This window comes from Prenolepis imparis, unplaced genomic scaffold (assembly GCF_030444845.1).
Source record: "Prenolepis imparis isolate NDT839.2.m4 unplaced genomic scaffold, iyPreImpa1.0 SCAF_28, whole genome shotgun sequence".
Lineage (NCBI taxonomy): Eukaryota > Metazoa > Arthropoda > Insecta > Hymenoptera > Formicidae > Prenolepis > Prenolepis imparis.
The window spans coordinates 237,291-257,502 of NW_028141186.1; the positions used below are offsets into that span (position 1 = coordinate 237,291).

At 33.5% G+C, this 20,212-nt stretch overlaps 2 protein-coding genes across 2 annotated transcripts; both read left to right on the forward strand.

The window, feature by feature from the left end:
- The first annotated feature begins 11,014 nt into the window (after nucleotides 1-11,014).
- LOC145946918 (uncharacterized) lies at nucleotides 11,015-13,148 on the forward strand. Its single transcript, XM_083056671.1, has 9 exons — nucleotides 11,015-11,080; nucleotides 11,165-11,371; nucleotides 11,483-11,689; nucleotides 11,801-12,007; nucleotides 12,119-12,328; nucleotides 12,434-12,640; nucleotides 12,746-12,952; nucleotides 13,064-13,099; nucleotides 13,144-13,148. The coding sequence occupies exons 2-9, from the start codon at nucleotides 11,290-11,292 to the stop codon at nucleotides 13,146-13,148; spliced, it is 1,161 nt and encodes a 386-aa protein (XP_082912797.1). The 5' UTR covers nucleotides 11,015-11,080; nucleotides 11,165-11,289.
- LOC145946913 (uncharacterized) lies at nucleotides 13,094-18,596 on the forward strand. The gene is made up of 7 exons (XM_083056666.1): nucleotides 13,094-13,351; nucleotides 13,446-13,559; nucleotides 13,692-13,757; nucleotides 14,711-14,797; nucleotides 15,327-17,237; nucleotides 17,478-17,561; nucleotides 18,023-18,596. The coding sequence occupies exons 1-7, from the start codon at nucleotides 13,189-13,191 to the stop codon at nucleotides 18,235-18,237; spliced, it is 2,640 nt and encodes an 879-aa protein (XP_082912792.1). The 5' UTR covers nucleotides 13,094-13,188; the 3' UTR covers nucleotides 18,238-18,596.
- Nucleotides 18,597-20,212: the final 1,616 nt, after the last annotated feature.

Below are 20,212 nucleotides of genomic sequence, written 5' to 3' on the forward strand. Positions count from 1 at the left end.
CATTCGTTGCTCTAAATTACATTGTTGTAATAAAATGTCATGGTAAAGTTGATTAATTTGCGTGCGAATATGTTTTTCCACGTAAACAAACTTAGAATTCATGTACGTGAAGATATCGAGATTTGAAACGCGCGATTATTTTTTGAAAACGACGGTTCCTCGTACAGTTTCGAAAATCATTAATTTAGGATGTTCGGTACGTATTATCGAATATCCGCAGACATCTTGTTTGCCTTTACTGGTTAGAGCGAATATTGTGTCTTGTGTGGTGAGAGAATATACTGTTTGGCCTTGCTCGTCGTCAATTATTTTGTAGGCGTACCCCTCGAATAATATTCCATAGTTATTAAATTTACAGGGACCTGCAGGTACGGTATTCCAATACGTGTCTCCTCCTTCGATGTCTATGCAATGTGTAGAGCCGAGTTGGCAAGTAATGCCGGATCTGAGTTGTACTTTATTAGTGTTGATGCGTACGTCGGCAGTGTAATCCTGTAATGTGATTTTTACAGTTCCGACTACAATGACGTCCGACCATGTTCCGTAAGGATCTGAGTATGCTCCTCCGTGGCATTCGCCGTAGTTGTCTATTTGACCAGCTAACGTAATCGGTCTGGTTATTGTGCTATTGGATTTAAGTCCTGAGATAAGAGTGCGTCCTACTTGATAACTTCCGTAACTATGCATTCGCCTGCAAGCCTCGCGAGTTATTTCTTCTATATATGAATATTTTTCGTTATGTACATCCATTGTGTGAGAAAACATTCCGCATTTCTTGACTAATCGGTCGATTTCAACTTTGCACTGTATTACGTGCACTGCTTCGAATTCATTAATTTGTAACAGCTGTACGTAAACTTGATCCGGTTTAATTTCTTTACGAGGGATATCGCATTCCTCGATGTTTAACAATGATAGCGTGGTTAGGTTTGCGGAGGAAGATCCACAGTCATATCCTATTAGCCCATGTGTTGGATGCAGGTATACTGCTAGTATTATTAATATTGCGATTATTCGTCTGAATTTGCGATCCATCTGAAATATTAATTATTTTTGTAGGTGTGTGTATCTTTTTCCTCTTATAACCTTTATGTATTTCTACTTTATTTTTATTAATATTATATTTTGTATTTTTAATATATATATATATATATATAAAAAAAAACATTTATTTTTGTGGAAAATTAATCCTTTTTGTTGATTATTTAGTGGTTTTAATGTAGGAAATTCGCAATCGATTAGGATGCACGATTCGGCTATTTTTCTTTATTCTAATTTTTACATTATTTTTATTTAATATTTCCAGTACTTCATGAGGTCCTGTATAGTGATCCCCGAATTTTCCGGGTTTTGGCCCCTTTAAGAGAAATACATGGTCTCCTGGTTTAAAGGTTTGAGGGTTAATCTTTCTATCGTAATATTTCTTCGATCTGTGTTTTGCTTCGATAACGTTTTCACGAGCATTTCCTTGAATTGTATGAAGTTGTGTAACGAGGTTTACTAGATAATCGTTGTAATTCGCTAATTGGTCGCTTGGAGGTAAAAGCTCGTTCGAAGGAATTCTGGCTATTTTTCCGAAGACTAATTCGTACGGTGTATGTCTGGTTGCTTCGTGTACATTAGTATTATAATTGAACATTGCAAGGCTTATCCATCTATCCCACTGTTTTTGTTCGTTTGCGTATTGTTTTAAATATTCTCCTAATGCGTGATGCGATCTTTCCAAAGATCCGTTAGATTGTGGGTGGAAGGCAGTAGTACGAAATTTACGAATTTTAAATAATTTTGCGATTTTCCTCATTAAATCACTGATAAAATTTCTTCCTTGATCCGTTAATATTGCCTTTGGCGCTCCGAATATGCAGATGAAACGATCTATGAAAGCTTCTGCGATAGTTTCGGAGGTTTGGTTTTGTAATGGTATACCCATACAGTATTTGGTCAGCTGATCTTGTAAGGTCAAAATGTATTCGCTATTTCTTTCTGTCTTGGGTAAAGGTCCGACAATATCCATGGCTACCTTGTCGAAAGAAGAGCCTGGTGTGTCTGTGATTATCATAGGCTGTTTTGTTTTGACGCGTACTAATTTTCTCAGTTGGCACTGCAAACATTGTTGTATGTATCCTTGAACGTCTAGTTTTAAGTTTTCCCAATAGTAATTGTGTTTTATTCTATTGTATGCCTTAGTGACGCCGCGATGTCCTCCGGTCGGCGAACAGTGCATCTCACCAATTATAACGGATCGTAGATCTTTCGGTGGATATTTAATTTGTCCGTTGCAAATGATTATTTTGGTAGTGGAATTAATGAATCTTAATTGCAGTTGCGATTTGATATTATTCCATGGAACGTTGTTGATAATTTCTGTTTTTGCAATGCTGAGTGTTCCTAAATTTAAATTTTCAGTCAAATTTCGTAAGTCGTGTATGACCGCGATAATTTGGTTGAGAGTCGCTGTGGGGCCTTCTCGTTCCGTCTCACTGATGGGTAAGACTATGTGGTAGTAGGTTTTGTATTTTATTGCTTTCGCTTTACCTAACTCCAGGGGTCCTATATTCGGGAGTTCGTTTCTTTCGAAGAGTTTTTCAGATCCTGAGTCTAAAGGTTTTCCGTAAATGTCGACAAAATACGCGACATTGTCTTTTCGCAGAAATAATAGTTCGCGAGAATCTATAACGTTGCTTTTAATTATTTTATTCTCAATGATAGTAGGTTTCATTTTTGTTTTTCTTGATTTTAAATTTTTATTGATAATTTCTTCTTCGTCGTCATCGCTTTCTTCCCTTTCTTTTCCATCTGTTTCTTTGTTATCCTGATCTTTGTCTGGCGGATCGTTTCTTTCTTCTATCTTTTCAGTATTGTTTTTGTTGTTATTATGATTTTCATTATTTTTCTTAATATTTCGTTTTGTCGCCTGACTTCTTGTTTGCATTCTGTTTTGTTTTGGAGGATCATGTATTAGCGCTTTTTCGATAGTTTGTGACGCTGGAGGTTCGTTTAGTTCTTCGGGGGTAAAAGGTATAGGATCGGCATTATTATCAGGGGGTTCTTCTTCGAGTATCGGTCCTTCAATTTCTTCGGTATCTGACAGATATAGTTGAAAATCGTCGTCTTCTTCTTCTTCGTCATCGGTTTCTTCCAGCATTCTGGAAATTATTTCTGCATCTTCTGGATTATTTGGATTTAATGTTTTTCGTTCTTTTATTATTTTGCAATCAATTTCTTCAAGATCTACTGGGTTTCTTGATAATGCGTCCGCATTTACGTTAGTTTTTCCTGCCTTAAAAACAACGTCGTAATCGTATTCCGCTAATTTTAATCTCCAGCGAAGTATTCTCATATTTGCGTCTTGCGCGTTTTTAAACCACATTAAAGGTTTATGATCTGTAACTAGGGTGAATTTTCTTCCATATAAGTATGGTCTGAAGTGTTTAACGCAATATATTATGGCTAGTGCTTCCTTTTCGTAAGTGTCGTATTTCGTTTCGTCGTCCGTGAGTGTTCTGGAAGCGTATGCGATAGGTCTGTCCTTGTTTATTTCTCCTTGTGAGAGTATTCCTCCTACGGCTAAACCTGACGCATCCGTAGTTAAAATAAATGGTCGAGAGAAATCAGGGTATTGTAGTACTGGCTCTTCACATAATTTTTGTTTCAATATCTCGAAGGATTCTTCTTGAATTGATGTCCATTCGAAACGAGTGTCGTTTTTTAATAGATTTGTTAATGGTTTTGCTAGTTTAGAGAAATTTGGAATAAAGCGCCGGTAATATCCGGCAAGTCCCAAAAATTGCTTAATATTTCTTGGGGTTTTCGGTCGGGGAAATTTATGTACTGCCTCTAATTTTTTCGGATCTGGTTTTACTCCATCTCTGCCAATTACGTGTCCCAAATAAGTTACTTCGGTTTTTAAAAATTCACATTTATTAGGTTGTAGTTTTAAATTAGCTTCGCGAAGTCGTTCTATTAATGCGTTATATTTTCGTTCGTGTTCTTCTAAGGAAGTAGCATAAATAACAATGTCGTCCATATAAACAAATAATTCTTCGCCCTGTAATCCTGTTAATACTAAATCCATTAGGCGCTGAAATGTTGCAGGAGCGTTTTTTAATCCAAAAGGCATTCGATCGAATTCGTAGTGACCGAAGGGAGTAGTGAATGCAGTTTTGTGACTGTCAGCAGGATCCATTTTTATCTGATGAAACCCAGATGCTAAGTCGCATACAGAGAAATATTGCGCGCCCCCTAATTGATCTAATATATCTATGTTAGGTAATGGATATGCGTCCCCGATGGTCTTGTCGTTTAAAGCCCGAAAGTCGAGGACCATTCTCCAGCGCTTGTTTCCTTTGGAGTCCTCTTTCTTCGGCACGATCCATATGGGCGTATTGTATGGCGATTGTGAGGGTTTTACGATGCCTCCTTCTAACAGTTCCTCTACCTGCTTGTTTATTTCTTCCTTATGTAGTTGCGGGAATCTGTATTGACGAGTGTTAATTGGTCGATCATCTGTGGTTGGTATTTGATGTTGGAGTACATGAGTTGCAGTTAAATTTTCTCCGGGAATATGAAATTGGTTTTGACTGTTTGTTATTAATTTCTTTACACTTTCTTGTTCCTTTTCATTTAGATGTTCCAATCGTAATAATTCGGTAATTTGTATAAAGCGGTCTTTCTCCTTTTTCTCGGAAACCACCAGGCAATTATGCAAATCGTTGCTTGCATCGTTAATTTGTTGTTGTTTTCTTTTATGTTTAGATTTTCGTTTTCGCATAAATTTATCTATAATTTCTTGCGATTTATTTAATAAAGACGTCGAAACTTTCGAAGACGGTTTGGTTCTGTTTTTCATGCGTTTAGAGTTTTTAATGTTTAATTTTTCAATATTTAAATATTTTTGTGCCTTTTCAAGAAGGTCTTTTATAGTGACATGAGATGACTTTAATTTGTCATTGTGGTCTTCTGTGAATAATCCAACTTTCGGAAATTTGATATCTAGAATTGATAAGGAATTTTTCTCTCTTAAATTAGAACAAGATTGTGTCAAATCGCGTAGTGAGGTTTGGTAACTTCCCTCCTCGCAATTGACGGAGCTAGAATTTTCTGTCGAGGTTTGGAAATTTCCCTCCGAAGTTCTAGAAATATCCCCTCCAGGAGAGGTTTGATAACTTCCCTCTCCAAGGGATTTTGAATCATTTAAATTTTTGAGAGAGATTTGATAATTTTTCCCTTTACTAGAATTATTCAATTTTTCAAGAGAGGTTTGGTAACTTCCCTCTCCGTTAATTGTTGGATTATATGAAATTTCAGGAGAGGTTTGGTAACTTCCCTCTCCAAGAATTTTCGAATTATTAAAATTTTCAGGAGAGGTTTGGTAACTTCCCTCTCCAAGGATTTTTGAATTATTAAAATTTTCAGGAGAATTTTTATTCCCCTTGTCAACATTAATTTTGTTTGTCCTTCGAGTTATTTCCGTAAATTTTTCTTCATCCTCGAAAATTTCTTCTTCGTCTTCGATATCAATATAAGTTTCGTTGGTGTTCATTGGTTCTTCGTTTATAGATGAAACTTCATCGTAATTGTTGATCGTCGGACAGTCGGATTTATGGTCGTCAAATAATTGATCCAACGGCTTTAAACGCAAAGTGGGTACGCGGACTTCCACTTCTTCGTCTAAAGTACTTATAACATTGAGATATGCTTTTCCGGAGATGTTCTCTACAATAGTGTCTCCTAAGTAAATTCCATGTTCTATTTTTAATTTTGGTATATATCCCATCTTTATTTCGGGGTTTTCTATCCTTACATAAAATAATGATTCGGATCTCGGAGACACTATTATAGATTCCGGTGAGAAAAACGGTATGTTAACTTTGGATACGGTCAGATATCCTTGAGCGTAATCTATTTTCGATGATGTTTGTTTAAAGAAATCATTTCCCAATATTCCGGATTGTGGAATCGGAAAGTCGCGAGATACTAAATGGAAAGATATCGGAATTCCAAGGAGATTTAAAGCGACTTCTCCGAGCGTATATACGGGATGATTATTTATACCATTTAATTTTAATATATTTGTATAGTTAATTTTTAGAGTTTTAGGTATAAAATTTTCCTTGATTATATTTGGTCCGGATCCCGTGTCTAATAGAAAGGTTATTTGCGATGGTATTTCGTTAATTTGGACCTGAACAGTAGGCACGCGACTATGTTTATCGAGGTTTACTGTTACGGGTCGTATGTCGATGGTTTGACGGCCTACTTGACTTCTTGAGATGTCGACGGGTGTGAAGTCTGTCCGGTCCCCCGTTGTGCACCCGACCCCGAGGGACCTGTGTAGTTTCCCTGATTATTTTCTTTTCGACGATTATTACTTGCGTTGCGTAACTGACAATTTTCAAGGAGATGGCCTTGTTCTTTACAATATCTGCAGAATGTATCGTTCTTCGTTGTCAGTTGTTGATTTATTTTAACACGACAATCCTTAGCGGAGTGTCCGAATTTATCGCAAAGTTGGCATGAAACTTTCGGTCTACTTTCCAAACTTCTTTCCTCGTTCTGTTTTTTCCAACAATTACTAGCCGAATGGCCAGGCCTTTCACACCATTGACAAGTAACCGATTTATTAATTTGTTGTTGGGAAGTAGTTTGTCGGCATGATTTGGCGTCGTGGCCGGTTTTTGAACATAATTGACATATAGTAATTTTTTCTTGAATTACGTTTACTGACTGACGAGCGCGAGGATCGCGTTGGCGACATTTATCCGCACTGTGGCCGCGTTTTTTGCATATTTGGCAAATTAAAATCTCCGTTCCGTTATTCGTTTGAAAATCGTGCCCTTGTAAGGAAAATTGAACGAGCTTCCTACAACTACTTGCGGCATGTCCCTCTTTGAAACAGATCTGACAGATTTCCCGCACTTGATTAGTGTACGGTGATTGGCCTGTTTTAACGCCTTGGCCTTGGCGCAAACCTGTCATCTCTCGAAGCTCTCTTTCTATCCTTAGGGCGTCGGCTACAGTTTCTTGTACGTCTAAATCTCTAGCGATTCTTTGCTCTATTTCAGGCTTTAGCCCTCTAATAAAACACTTACACATGTCTTTTTCTACCGTTGTTTTTATATTTTGATTGGGTAAAATGTGACCGGAACTTCGATATGCTTCCAATATTTGTTTTCCAAGTAATTTAACTCTATTTGCGTAAGTGACGACATCCTCTTCATTCCTTTGATAAATACATCCTAGTTCTCCTTGTAACTGATATACATTTTTAGTGGGTCCATAAATTTTCTTTAAATAAGTAGTTAATTGCAATACAGTATCAAAATCTTCATCCCGAATTGTTCGACGCGCTTCTCCCACTATTCTAGTTCTTATAATTTTAGTAAATTGAGCCTCTGCTTCCTTAGGAAGCATAGCTTTCGCTTCCTCGCAACCCTCGATAAAATAATTTAGCGGAATGTTACTACCGTCAAAAAAGGGGACGGCGTCTACCGCGTATTTTAAGGTAGCAAAGGGGTTAGGTTGCGCCATGTTAAAAGAAAGTAAATTTTCGGGATCGCTTTCGATATCAAATTTTTCGATTTGATCTTTTATTGTTTCAGTAGTTATATCGGCGGAATCGTCGGAATCTGACTCGGGCGATTCGGCTACTAAAGTATTTTCAGTTAAATCGAATTCTGAGGAAGGATCTTTTAACAAAAAATTTATTTGGCGAGATGTCGAAGTTGAAGGTACTAAAGGTGTGGATGTGTGAATTAATTCGGAATCAGATGGTTTAGATTTAGATTTGCGTGTTCTATGTGGTGTTGTTAATGCAGTTTTATATAGTTCTTCTATTTGATCTTTATCAGTTTGACCTCTTGTTCCTTTACTCATTACCGCTACCAGGAATCGCACATTTCTATCCCGGACGAGCCCCCAAATTTTTATTTATGTTACGTCCAGACTCAAGGAAGGAAGAGTCGAAAGGAAGGACGTAACTAAATTTATCTTTTCGAACGACGGCAGACTATCCGTCTGTTCGACCCGAACGAACGTCTGGGCCCAAATAGGTCAACGACCGCAAGGGTCGCTCTTACTCTATTTAAAGGGCCGTTCGCTCGGTGGTCCCTTTTTGGCAAGAGAATTTAATCTCTTTTACGCAGGATGGGACCTTGTGCGATCCTGGTTTACGGGAATAAGTGGGAACGGGTTATTAATAAATGAAAATCATTTATTTTGAAATTTATAAATTTATTCCTAATATAAAGACGAAAGAATTTATATACATAATAATATTATTGACGGACTTAGTTGCTAATGAAGAGTGAATGTATGTGTATGTGTCGCGGGTGATACATTAGTACGGAGGTCTTCAATCGGGGCAGAAAGGGGTAAGAGTTATTGTTTAAATTTTAGGGTCCCGATTGGTGGTTACAATAATTTAAATGGTAATAGGTATATAAAATTAGTGTCCATGTGTGTGCGTGTAAGAGAGACTTCTAGGTTATATGAGTTCGGTAATTATGGCGGTGGAGGGGGGATAGGTTCGTAGGAGAAGGTGTGCAGGGACGGCTAAAGGATATCTTCGCCCGGGAACATACCAGGGGATGATGTTATTCCTATCGGTGGTCTCTAGAAATTCGCGTAAGGCCTCGTGGTCTACGGGGCCTGGACCAATCGTGAAAGCTTCCTCAGGGACTTCTCGTATCCCTGGGAGCTGGTTTATCAGCCAAGCTCTGAATTGCTCGTATGAGAGCTTGGCAGGCGATCCTGATTCCTCGGAATCGTCGTCGCTGATATCTACTACCTCAAACCCTTCCGGATGTTCCCTATTTACAGAGGACGTTGGGGATGAGGGAGGAGAATCTTCAAGGGTGATTGTTGAGGGAGCCGGAGACGGAGATCTAGGTGGCTCAGGGCGTTCGGGAGAAGCAGGGGGAAGAAAGGGAGAAGGGCTCCGCGGAGAATCGGCGTCCTCAGAGGAAACAGAGGAGTGAGGGGAAGGGGCCCGCTGAGGTATAGCGGGTTCGGGAGAAAGAGGAGAAGGAGTTCGCGGGGAATCGAAAAATTCTGCAGAAGCAGAGGTAGCGGGAGACGGCGTCAGCGGGGTTTCTATATGTTCGGGTGAGGAAATAGGAGAGACCGTAGGGTGATATGTATTAGTTGTCTCTGTATGGATCGGTGTGTTAATTTTTTCTAGGGAGCCGAAGGTTTCGCCCGCAGCCAGACTCCGTGCCAACGCTTTCTTTAACCGCCTATTACGCCGGTTTCGCGCCAATTTAACAGCGGTTCGCGAGGGTCGTCTCCTTGGATTTTCCACTACGAGAGCGAATAATAAAGTAACCGGGCAAGAAGAGTTTTTACTGAAAAATAACTCTGGGAGTTCTTGTAAGAGAAAAAAAAAATATATATATATATATTTATTTTTATATAATTTTGATATTTTAATTATTTAATAATTTAGTTAGTTATTGTATTACTTATTTGTTCATTCAAGAGAGAGAGAGAGAGAGAGAGAGAGAGAGAGAGAGAGAAATAGAGAGTGAGAGAGAGTAAATCACGGATTGCTCCGCTATCGCGGGAAATCCGGAGTGATTTCAAAAGATAAAGGGATGATAGAATTCACGGATTGCTCCGCTATTGCGGGAAATCCAGAGTGATTTCGAGAGAAAGAGGAGATGGAAGAAATCACGGATTGCTCCGCTATCGCGGGAAATCCGGAGTGATTTCAAAAGGTAAGGGGATGATAGAAATCACGGATTGCTCCGCTATCGCGGGAAATCCACAGTGATTTCGAGAGAGAGAGAGAGATAAGGATGGGGGAAGAAAGGACAGTTTTTCGAAGTTAGAATTTAACAAGGATAATAAATTAATAAATTAAAAAGGAAAACAATTATAATTTAATTGAAGTCCCAGAATTATTTTAAGTATTATTAGTAAGGGTGGAGATGTAGCGTGCTTGATAACTTACTACTTATGGAGTGCGCGGGTAGGTGTTAATTATTCCAGTTGTGAATCTGGCTACGGACTCCTCCGTGAGGATGGTGTTCCACTCGCAGTTGTTCACTCGCGAAAATCGTCGTACTCGGTGAGCACTGGGCACACGATGATTTCACAAATGTCACTGCGAATGCTCACGAGTTCGAGATTCACTCGAAGGATGGTGATACAACTTTTCGCGATTGATCCGCGAGCGTAGGTTTGAGAAAAGATTGATATTCTCTGAGAGATGTCACGGGTATATATACCTTCTTGCTCCTCCTTCCCGTTAGTTTGTTAATATTTCCTGACGAATAGGGAATTTTTCAATAACGCCCTTTCAGTCCCGGAGGCGTCTCTTGACTTTAAAAGTTTATCGGGATTGGTCAGGGCTTTTGTTTAGGGCCCTAGGTTTTGACCAATGGAGAATTTGTTGAGGTTTATATTTTTATTATCCTCTCGAGATTTCGATATCGGCGGCGGTGTTTGTTGTTAGTTTTTCCTATATCGCGATATTTGTCGTTTGTTAGTGCCGCTTTTATCGGCGGGTTCTCGCTTTATTGCCCTCGCGTGTGGCTTAGAGCTTGTTTGCTGAGAGGCGATGCGTGTGGCATCTTTTTAATCTTTATATTTTTCGCCGCTTTCTCGCGAGAATACCCGCAGGTGTGCTATCTTATTTTGCACACTTTCGTTTTCATTATTTGTTTTCCCCTAATTTTACTAGGGAAGGATTTGCTTTCGGCGCGTTCTCGCCGTCTTTATGTTTTGCCGATATGTGATTTTAACTTATTATTCGCGAGGGTGTCGGCAAGAATCCGCTTTCGGCATCTTTCCGCCTGGTCTCTTTTATTTACCGATTTTGTAATATTTATCGGTCGCTCACGATATCTGCAGCTGTCCGTTTCGCTGGGCACGTTTTCGTTTTATTATATACGTGCCGCTTAGATTATTATTATCTTTTTTCTTCCTTTTTTATTTACCTAACAACAAACTTCGCCTTGGTCGTGGGAAAGAAAAGAATCGTGAAGTCCGCCGGACGTAACACAAGATATTAAAAAAAATATTATAACAAATAAACCACATATATTATGCAAAAGAACTAATTTTCTAAAATTTTGTGGTAAGTTTAACTCATATCAATGTGATGTTTGTAACACTTATTTTATCATATGTATGTAATAATCATGTATTTCTTTTCTCGTAGATATTAATTCGATAAGTCTTATAGATAAAAACAAAGGCATTGATTCTGTGATACTAAAAAAGGAGTCTGTTGCTAAAAAGATTGATATTTCATCAAATACTGGTGAATCTCACATAATAGTTTCTATGGATGAAAGCGATAAAAATAATGAATCTGTGTCAAACAGAAATTGTAATGAGAAGATGACCGATGTTGCATCAAATACTGGTAAATGTCCACATTTCCAATTATTTAATTTAGCTCATATCAATGATGTTTGTAATACTTATTTTATATATCATATGTATGCAATAATCATCTGTATTTCTTCTCTCATAGATATTAATTCGATAAGTCTTATAGATAAAAACAAAGGCAATGAGGCTGTGATACTAAACAAGGAGTCTATTACTAAAAAGAATGATGTTTCATTAAATACTGGTGAATCTCGCATAATAATGTCTATGCATAAAAGCGATAAAAATATTGAATCTGTGTCAAACAGAAATTGTAATGAGGAGATGACCGATGTTACGTCAAATACTGGTAAATGTGCACATTTCCAATTATTTAGTTTAACTCATATCAATGATGTTTGTAATACTTATTTTATAAATCATATGTATGCAATAATCATCTGTATTTTTTCTCTCGTAGATATTAATTCGATAAGTCTTATAGATAAAAACAAAGGCAATGAGGTTGTGATACTAAACAAGGAGTCTATTACTAAAAAGAATGATGTTTCATTAAATACTGGTGAATCTCGCATAATAATGTCTATGCATAAAAGCGATAAAAATATTGAATCTGTGTCAAACAGAAATTGTAATGAGGAGATGACCGATGTTACATCAAATACTGGTAAATGTGCACATTTCCAATTATTTAGTTTAACTCATATCAATGATGTTTGTAATACTTATTTTATAAATCATATGTATGCAATAATCATCTGTATTTTTTCTCTCGTAGATATTAATTCGATAAGTCTTACAGATAAAAACAAAGGCAATGATTCTGTGATACTAAACAAAGAGTCTACTACTAAAAAGATTGATGATTCATTAAATATCGGTGAATCTCGCATAATAATGTCTATAAATGAAATAAGCGATAAAAATAATAAATCTGTGCCAAACAAAGATTATAATAAGAAGATGACCGGTGTTACATCAAATACTGGTAAATGTGCACATTTCTAATTATTTAGTTTAACTCATATCGATGTTGTTTGTAATACTTATTTTATCATATGTATGCGATAATTATGTATTTCTTCTCTCGTAGATATTAATTTGATAAGTTTTATGGATAAAAACAAAGGCAATGAGTCTGTGATATTAAACAAGGAGTCTATTACTAAAAAGAATGATGTTTTATTAAATACCGGTGAATCTTGCATAATAATGTCTATGCATAAAAGCGATAAAAATATTGAATCTGTGTCAAACAGAAATTGTAATGAGGAGATGACCGATGTTGCATCAAATACTGGTAAATGTGCACATTTCTAATTATTTAGTTTAACTCATATCGATGTTGTTTGTAATACTTATTTTATCATATGTATGCGATAATTATGTATTTCTTCTCTCGTAGATATTAATTTGATAAGTTTTATGGATAAAAACAAAGGCAATGAGTCTGTGATATTAAACAAGGAGTCTATTACTAAAAAGAATGATGTTTTATTAAATACCGGTGAATCTCGCATAATAATGTCTATGCATAAAAGCGATAAAAATATTGAATCTGTGTCAAACAGAAATTGTAATGAGGAGATGACCGATGTTGCATCAAATACTGGTAAATGTGCACATTTCCAATTATTTAGTTTAGCTCATATTAATGATATTTGTAATACTTATTTTATATATCATATGTATGCAATAATCATCTGTATTTCTTCTCTCGTAGATATTAATTCGATAAGTCTTATAAATAAAAACAAAGGCATTGATTCTGTGATACTAAAAAAGGAGTCTGTTGCTAAAAAGATTGATGTTTCATCAAATACTGATGAATCTCACATAATAGTTTCTATGGATGAAAGCGATAAAAATAATGAATCTGTGTCAAACAGAGATTGTAATGAGGAGATGACCAATGTTACATCAAATACTGGTAAATGTGCGAGAGAAGAAATTACCGTGATTATTGATAACTGTGATTATCAAGAGAGTACAGATCTCTCAGCAAATTTTGGTAAGTTTCGATAATGTTATCAACTATATTTCTAAGCGCTATTTTATCATCTGTATGAAATAATATTTTTTCTTATATGTATATATTGTTTTAGATATTGGCACAATAATCTTTACAAATCAAAATGAGACCATTGAAACTGTCATGCCGAATAACTTTTTCATGAATGATAATATTGAAACAGCAGACGCAAATATTTCTTTATCTGGTATGCATTATTGTTAAAATTAAATTTTAAATATTGTTTCATATTTTTACATTTTAAATAATATGCAATGTTTTATTGCATTGTTGAATAAATGTATTTGTCCGTTTGTCTAATCTTATGTTTTGTTTGCAGATTCACTTAATGGATCTGTTATAATCAATAAGGAGTGTGTTAGGAGATTAAGTTTTAACATGACTGGTATGTAGAAATTGAATTATTTTTATATAAAAATATAAACTCATAAACAAATATAAATATACACAAACTATAAAAAAATAAGGAATAAATGCAATAAAAAATATATATATATATATGCATATATAAGCATGTCCAGTGTTTGCTGTTATCTGAATAAAATTATATAGATGATCATCTAGATGAAACTTTGGCGTCATCTTATCTTTATATAGATATAGATAATAAAAATATGTATTATGTATATCTGCATCATAGATGAGAAAAACTATTATTTTTACTAAATTATCTTGAATAATTTTCAGATAATTTTGATTTAGAATCATAGCACATAAAAATACTTAAATAGTAGAACTTAAGCAATAAGTCATAAAAATTTATAAGTAGAAATATAAATACATATATTTTTATATCCTTTTTATAATTTACATTTTTTTAAACTATGTTTATATAAGCAGTCTTAAAAATTATTATCTTGAAAATTATCTAGATGAATTGCCATATAATTTTACCTTTTATTTAGATACATATATTTAAAACAAAATTATCATTTTATCTAAAATTAATTTAAATATTTTTATCTCATCTTTATCTAGCTAATTTTAAAATCATCTAAGCACAACACTGAGCATATCACAAAAGTAATAGAAAACCACTTAAATTAAAATATAAACATTAATGTTTATGTATATTTATATTTTTTAGAGATAAAAGATTGTATCTCCAGTTATATAAATTTAGAGAAAACAGGTTTTATAGTTTCAAATACACATAAGAAATGATAAAATTTTAGACAAAATAAAAATAAATATGATAATACAGTAATACAATTTAAGTTTTTATTAAGTATTTATAAACTGACATTTTAAGATTTGTTTAAAGTATAATCTTGTAAACACGGATTATTTTAGATATTATTTACTAATCTATTTTTATATCTTCAATAAATCATACAGAAACTGATGCAGGACGTGTAAGTGTGTTATCTCCTTGCCGAGATGATATGCCTGATCCAGAAATTGTTGATGTGCCAGTGTCTTATAGTATGTAGTTTTGTTTTTTTTTTCTTTATAAATTAATAAATCTCACAATATTATATGTGTAATATATGATATATATATTAATGGACATAATTCTTATAACATTGACGTTGCTACTGTTTTACATCAAGCTTGTTATTATTTTCATATAACGTACAAGCTGCGATTGCAACTTCATGCAAAAAGCGCAATAGTTTTGTTTCATTAATTTTATCTTAAGCTTTTAGTGATTTTAATTATAAAGACTAATTATAAATTTATACTTTTGCAAGATTAATTATAAATTTAAACTTTTACAAGACTAATTATAAATTTAAGTAATGTAATTCATGCAATATTGTGCTCTGTATATTTGAAATACATTAAAATTAAGATAAATCAATTTTATTACCTCTACTTTGAACATTATTTTTTATCTTTTGGTAATATATACATTGACATACAAATATTGTGTGCTTTAATTTTTCAATGATATGGGAGTTGTGTCCTTTGTTCATAGTTATATAATTTCTTTGTTTTTCTTTGATATTAGATAATGATAAGGACGAAAGTGATGATGAAGAATATATACCTTCAGAACACAGTTCTTTATATAGCAAATCTCCTCAAAAGCAAGTGCCAATTGTTAACAGAAGTATTTCATCCACTTCCAGTTTTGATACATCAAGTACAAATGTTGTTGGTACATCAGCATGTAACGATGAAGCTATGTATGTTCAAAAGTCTAATTTAAAATCAAAACAAAATTATTGCACTTTTTGTATGAAGTTGCAATCACAGCTTGCACGACATTTGGAAACAGTACACTCTAACGAGCCTGATGTAAAAAAATTTGCCATTCTGCCTAGAAAAAACCCAGAAAGGAAGAAAATAATAGAGACTATTCGAAAAATGGGTAATTTTAAATTTAACACCAACTCAGAATTTAATACTGGGCAATTAATTGTATGCAGACGTCCAAATGAGAAATCTAATAAGACTGCTAAAGATTTTGTTGTTTGCGTAAAATGTAAAGGATTTTTCGCAAAAAGCACAATACGTCATCATGCTCGAGCTTGTCTTAAGAAAGATTTTCGAAAAAATAAAAATATTATGATTATGGGAAGAAAAATCACTGGTAGAATACATTCAATAGCAAGTGAGTGTTTAAGGAAAACAGTGTTTCCTGTTATGCGAGAAGATGATGTAACACGTATTGTGAGATATGACAAATTATTGATTATATATGCGAATAAGTTGTGTGTTAAATATAAATCCCAACATCAGCATGATATGATTCGTGCACGATTGCGTCTACTAGGCCGTTTTCTTATAGCGTTAAAAGAGATAAATACGAATATAGAAGATTTTCAGTCGCTGTATCATCCACAAATATATGACGACTGTATTTCAGCAATTAATATAGTTGCAGGATATGACAATGAAGAACAACTTTATAAAACTCCTGCAGTAGCGGCTAACTTGTCAACACTTATTAAGCATATAGGAAATCTTCTCATTATGGAATGCATCAAGACTCAAGATGAAGAGAAGAAAAAATTAGTTAAAGACTTTTTAAAACTGTTAGTTGTGGATATAGGTACGAGTGTCAACAAAACAGTTATTGAAACGCAGTCCGCACATAAAAGGCACAAGAAAATAAATCTCCCGTCATTGGAAGATATTAAAAAATTACACACACATTTGGCAAAAATGAGAACTGAAGCATATGCAGCATTAAAAGAGTCCTTTTCATATGAGAAATGGATTTCTTTAGCAGAAGTAACATTAACTTCAACACATGTCTTTAATAGACGACGAGCAGGAGAAATTGAGCGAGCACTGATAGAAGATTTTGAAAATTATGAAAAAGTAAATAAAAATATGTACAGTGATATTTATAAATCATTATCGATGGAAGATAGAAAAATTGCAGAGAAATATGTTCGATTTTGCATCAGAGGAAAACTGGGACGCACAGTGCTTGTTTTATTGTCAAATGAGTTATTTGATTGCATCACTTTAATCTTGAAATATCGTGAAGAAGCTAATGTACCAAAGAAAAACCCTTATATTTTTGGACTACCTGCTGTCGACAAAGATAGACACCGATACCTGAGAGCCTGTGTTTTAATGCGTACATTTGCCGAACAATGTAACGCAAGTCAATCAACTACTTTACGCGGTACAACATTAAGAAAACATATTGCAACACACTGCATTCAATTTAATCTGAATGATACTGATGTTTCCGATCTTGCCACCTTTATGGGTCATGCTGATAAAATACACAGAGATCATTACAGGCAACCAATAGCAAGCAGAGATATACTGAAAATCTCCCGCTACTTAGAAGCAGTATCAGAAGGAAATGCACAAAATACGAATAATAAATCGATATCGGACAGTGATTCTGAAATAGAAGATAACTTAGTTGAAGTTAACAATAATAGTGATGAAAGAAGTAATGTTATTTGCTTAAATCATTATGTAAAACATAGAATTTATAATATTAAGATTTACATTATTTACATTTTTAATTAGTTTTATGTTGTTTTGATGCTTATTTATTTTACATTAAAGTATTCTTTTTGTATATTATTTTGATATCGTAATGATATCATGATAATAAAACGAGCATTACAATATTATAATTTCTATATTGTAATTTCGTAAATGTTTTAATAACTGCTGTTTATTATAGATATTTCATTATGTGAGACATCAAATCATTTCAAAAATTCTGACAAGCAAACGGATGAACAAGGTGGAAAACGGAAACGTAGTAGTAAGTAATTTTTCATATCTGCTTTCAATCAATAACTGTACGAATTACAATAATATACAGTTTCTTTTATTATGTCAATTTGTTCTTAAAAATGATACTCATTTACATATTTGTAATATAACTCTTAAAAGTTACCTATTTAATTAGTGCCTGCAAGTAATTATATTTTGTCATTCCTTTTTTATTACCGAAATACAGAACTTAGTTTTGTTTACATAATCTATAACATTTGCCAATATTTATACTAAAACTATTTATAATTGCGATTCAAAATTAAAAGTAAATAAGTAAAATAAAATAGCATTTCTATTTAAATAATTTATTATCGTTGAATATGGGATATAGGAATGATCATAGCAATCAACGTATTATTTTTATTAAACGTATTATGTCAAAGTCGAGAACAAATAGTATAGTTATTTCGTTAAATTATTTCAATAATATTCTCTATGCTCCTCTAGCATCTCCTTATGGACAAACAAAAAGAGTACGATGGACAGAATTTGAGAAAAAAGCAGCTCTTTCTGCGTTTGCACAACATATGGAAAATAATACATTGCCGTCTCTAAAAGAGATTCAAGAAGTAAAGAAAAAATATATTTCTCTGGCTCGTCGTACATCGCCGCAAATCAAAACGTGGTTGCATAATAAGCAGAAAAACCTGAAACAACAATAGTGGAAGAGTTTGCAATTTCGTACAAAACATTTTATTAACGCCTGTAAAGAAATTCTGATTTTTTTTAAAACAATATAAAACGTTTTCATATCACTTAAATTTTAAATTTTTTAATTAAAATTTATATAATTTAATACTTTATATAATATATATATATAATTTTAAATTAATTTTATATGTACTATACACAGTATAACTCTGATTCAATATCTTTTTTTTGTTTTTGTACACCTGTACATTGAGATATGCTAATATATAGATGTGTGCGTTAGTTCGTCAATGTTATAGATGTTCATAAGTAAATCTTATTCTATCTTTTGGTTTCAATTTAACTACCTCATTCTAGAAGGACCTTGTGAAGGCGTAGTTACTATAGTACAATATATTATAATAATCTGATCTCGTATATTATATTATATTAATTAATTTATCACATGTTCTTTATGATTTATATTATTGCTAAATTTTAAGGATTAAAGTTTAACTTTAAGGATGTTGCGAATTTAATCAAACATGATTGATGTATCAAGGTCCTATTACTTTTGCTGAAATCGAGAATATTAAGTTTTCTTATTTATAACTAGAGAAAAAGATATCAAATTTTGTGTTGTCATAAAAATAAATAAGTAAACATGATTAATGTATCAAGGTTCTCTTATTTTTGCTGAAATCGAGAATATTAAGTTTCCTTATTTATAACTAGAGAAAAGATATCAAATTTTGTGTTGTCATAAAAATGAATAAGTAATTACTTAAAATAAGTTCTACATACATTGTGAGCAATGATTTTAATTACCATTCTGTTGTATAATTATCATTTTCTGTTGTATTACTATATTTATTACATTTTTTACTTGTTTCTTTATATGATTAGAGGTATTACAAACACATCTTAATAATATTTTCAGATTATTATAATTGAAAATTTTATATTACACTATATTAATACGTATAATTAAGATTATTATGTATTTCTTAATCTTTAGCACCGTAATTTTGTCATTTTAATGTACACAATACACATGTTTCTTTTGAATCTAATTGGAATTGTGAACACCTACACATATTTTTCACAAATTCAATATCTATGTAAAATTTCTATGAAAAACCATTCAAGAAAACAAAAAATGTATATTATTATCTTACATCACATATCATTATGAAATACTACATGAATATAACCTCTTTAATAAAAGATATTGAGTAATATATATAACATTCAGTTTCATTATTTTCATCTTTACATATTTATACATTATCTTTCCCTTCATGTATTTACTATGAAATACATATGAGATTTCCATATAAAAAATCTGTTACAGTTAGATACATATTATTTTGTTCTCTCCCTGCACCATCTTAAGAAATAAGTATAATAATCTCTTTCGCGCGGACGCCGAATTGAGATAGATTTCATGTTAAATTCGGCAGCGTTAATGTTAAATTACATGTTAATGTTCAAATAAATACGTCGGCAAATTGCAAATAATAAAGGCTCCACGCTGTTTATAAAACAATCTAGTAGCATAAATCGTGCGTGCATGATCGTATTCGTCGTTCTCTCGAATAAATCATAAATGGAATTATTATAAATATATAATATTGTATGTAAATGCAGAATGTCCTATACACGACACGTGACATTGTCATCATTTTCATATCATTTTCATATCGCCGAAAAAACAAAGTAATAATACTTTTTCGGCGCGATATCATATACGTCGCGTGTCTTTCGTCGCTCATCGCTCAAAGCGTGCGGTCTACCGTTTCGAGCGGCGAGCGATTAGAGACGCACGACATATAATACACGCCGAAAAAGTATTATCAATTTGTTTTTCCGGCGGTAGAAAAATGATGTGAGAATTATGACGATGTCGCGTGTCGCGTGTAGGACACCGCTGCATATATATATATACAACAATGTATATTTACAATGATTTCATTCTAGATTTAGTAAAGAGAACGATGAATACGC

What these genes read in the sequence shown, in the direction of transcription:
- LOC145946918 (XM_083056671.1), top strand. Translation starts at nt 11,290, where the DNA reads ATGGATGAAAGCGATAAAAATAATGAATCTGTGTCAAACAGAAATTGT. An exon ending in CGATGTTGCATCAAATACTG is followed by an intron (nt 12,641 to 12,745) that starts GTAAATGTGCAC and finishes CTTCTCTCGTAG; the next exon opens with ATATTAATTTGATAAGTTTT. An exon ending in CGATGTTGCATCAAATACTG is followed by an intron (nt 12,953 to 13,063) that starts GTAAATGTGCAC and finishes CTTCTCTCGTAG; the next exon opens with ATATTAATTCGATAAGTCTT.
- LOC145946913 (XM_083056666.1), top strand. Translation starts at nt 13,189, where the DNA reads ATGGATGAAAGCGATAAAAATAATGAATCTGTGTCAAACAGAGATTGT. An exon ending in TGATGTGCCAGTGTCTTATA is followed by an intron (nt 14,798 to 15,326) that starts GTATGTAGTTTT and finishes CTTTGATATTAG; the next exon opens with ATAATGATAAGGACGAAAGT. An exon ending in TGGAAAACGGAAACGTAGTA is followed by an intron (nt 17,562 to 18,022) that starts GTAAGTAATTTT and finishes ATGCTCCTCTAG; the next exon opens with CATCTCCTTATGGACAAACA.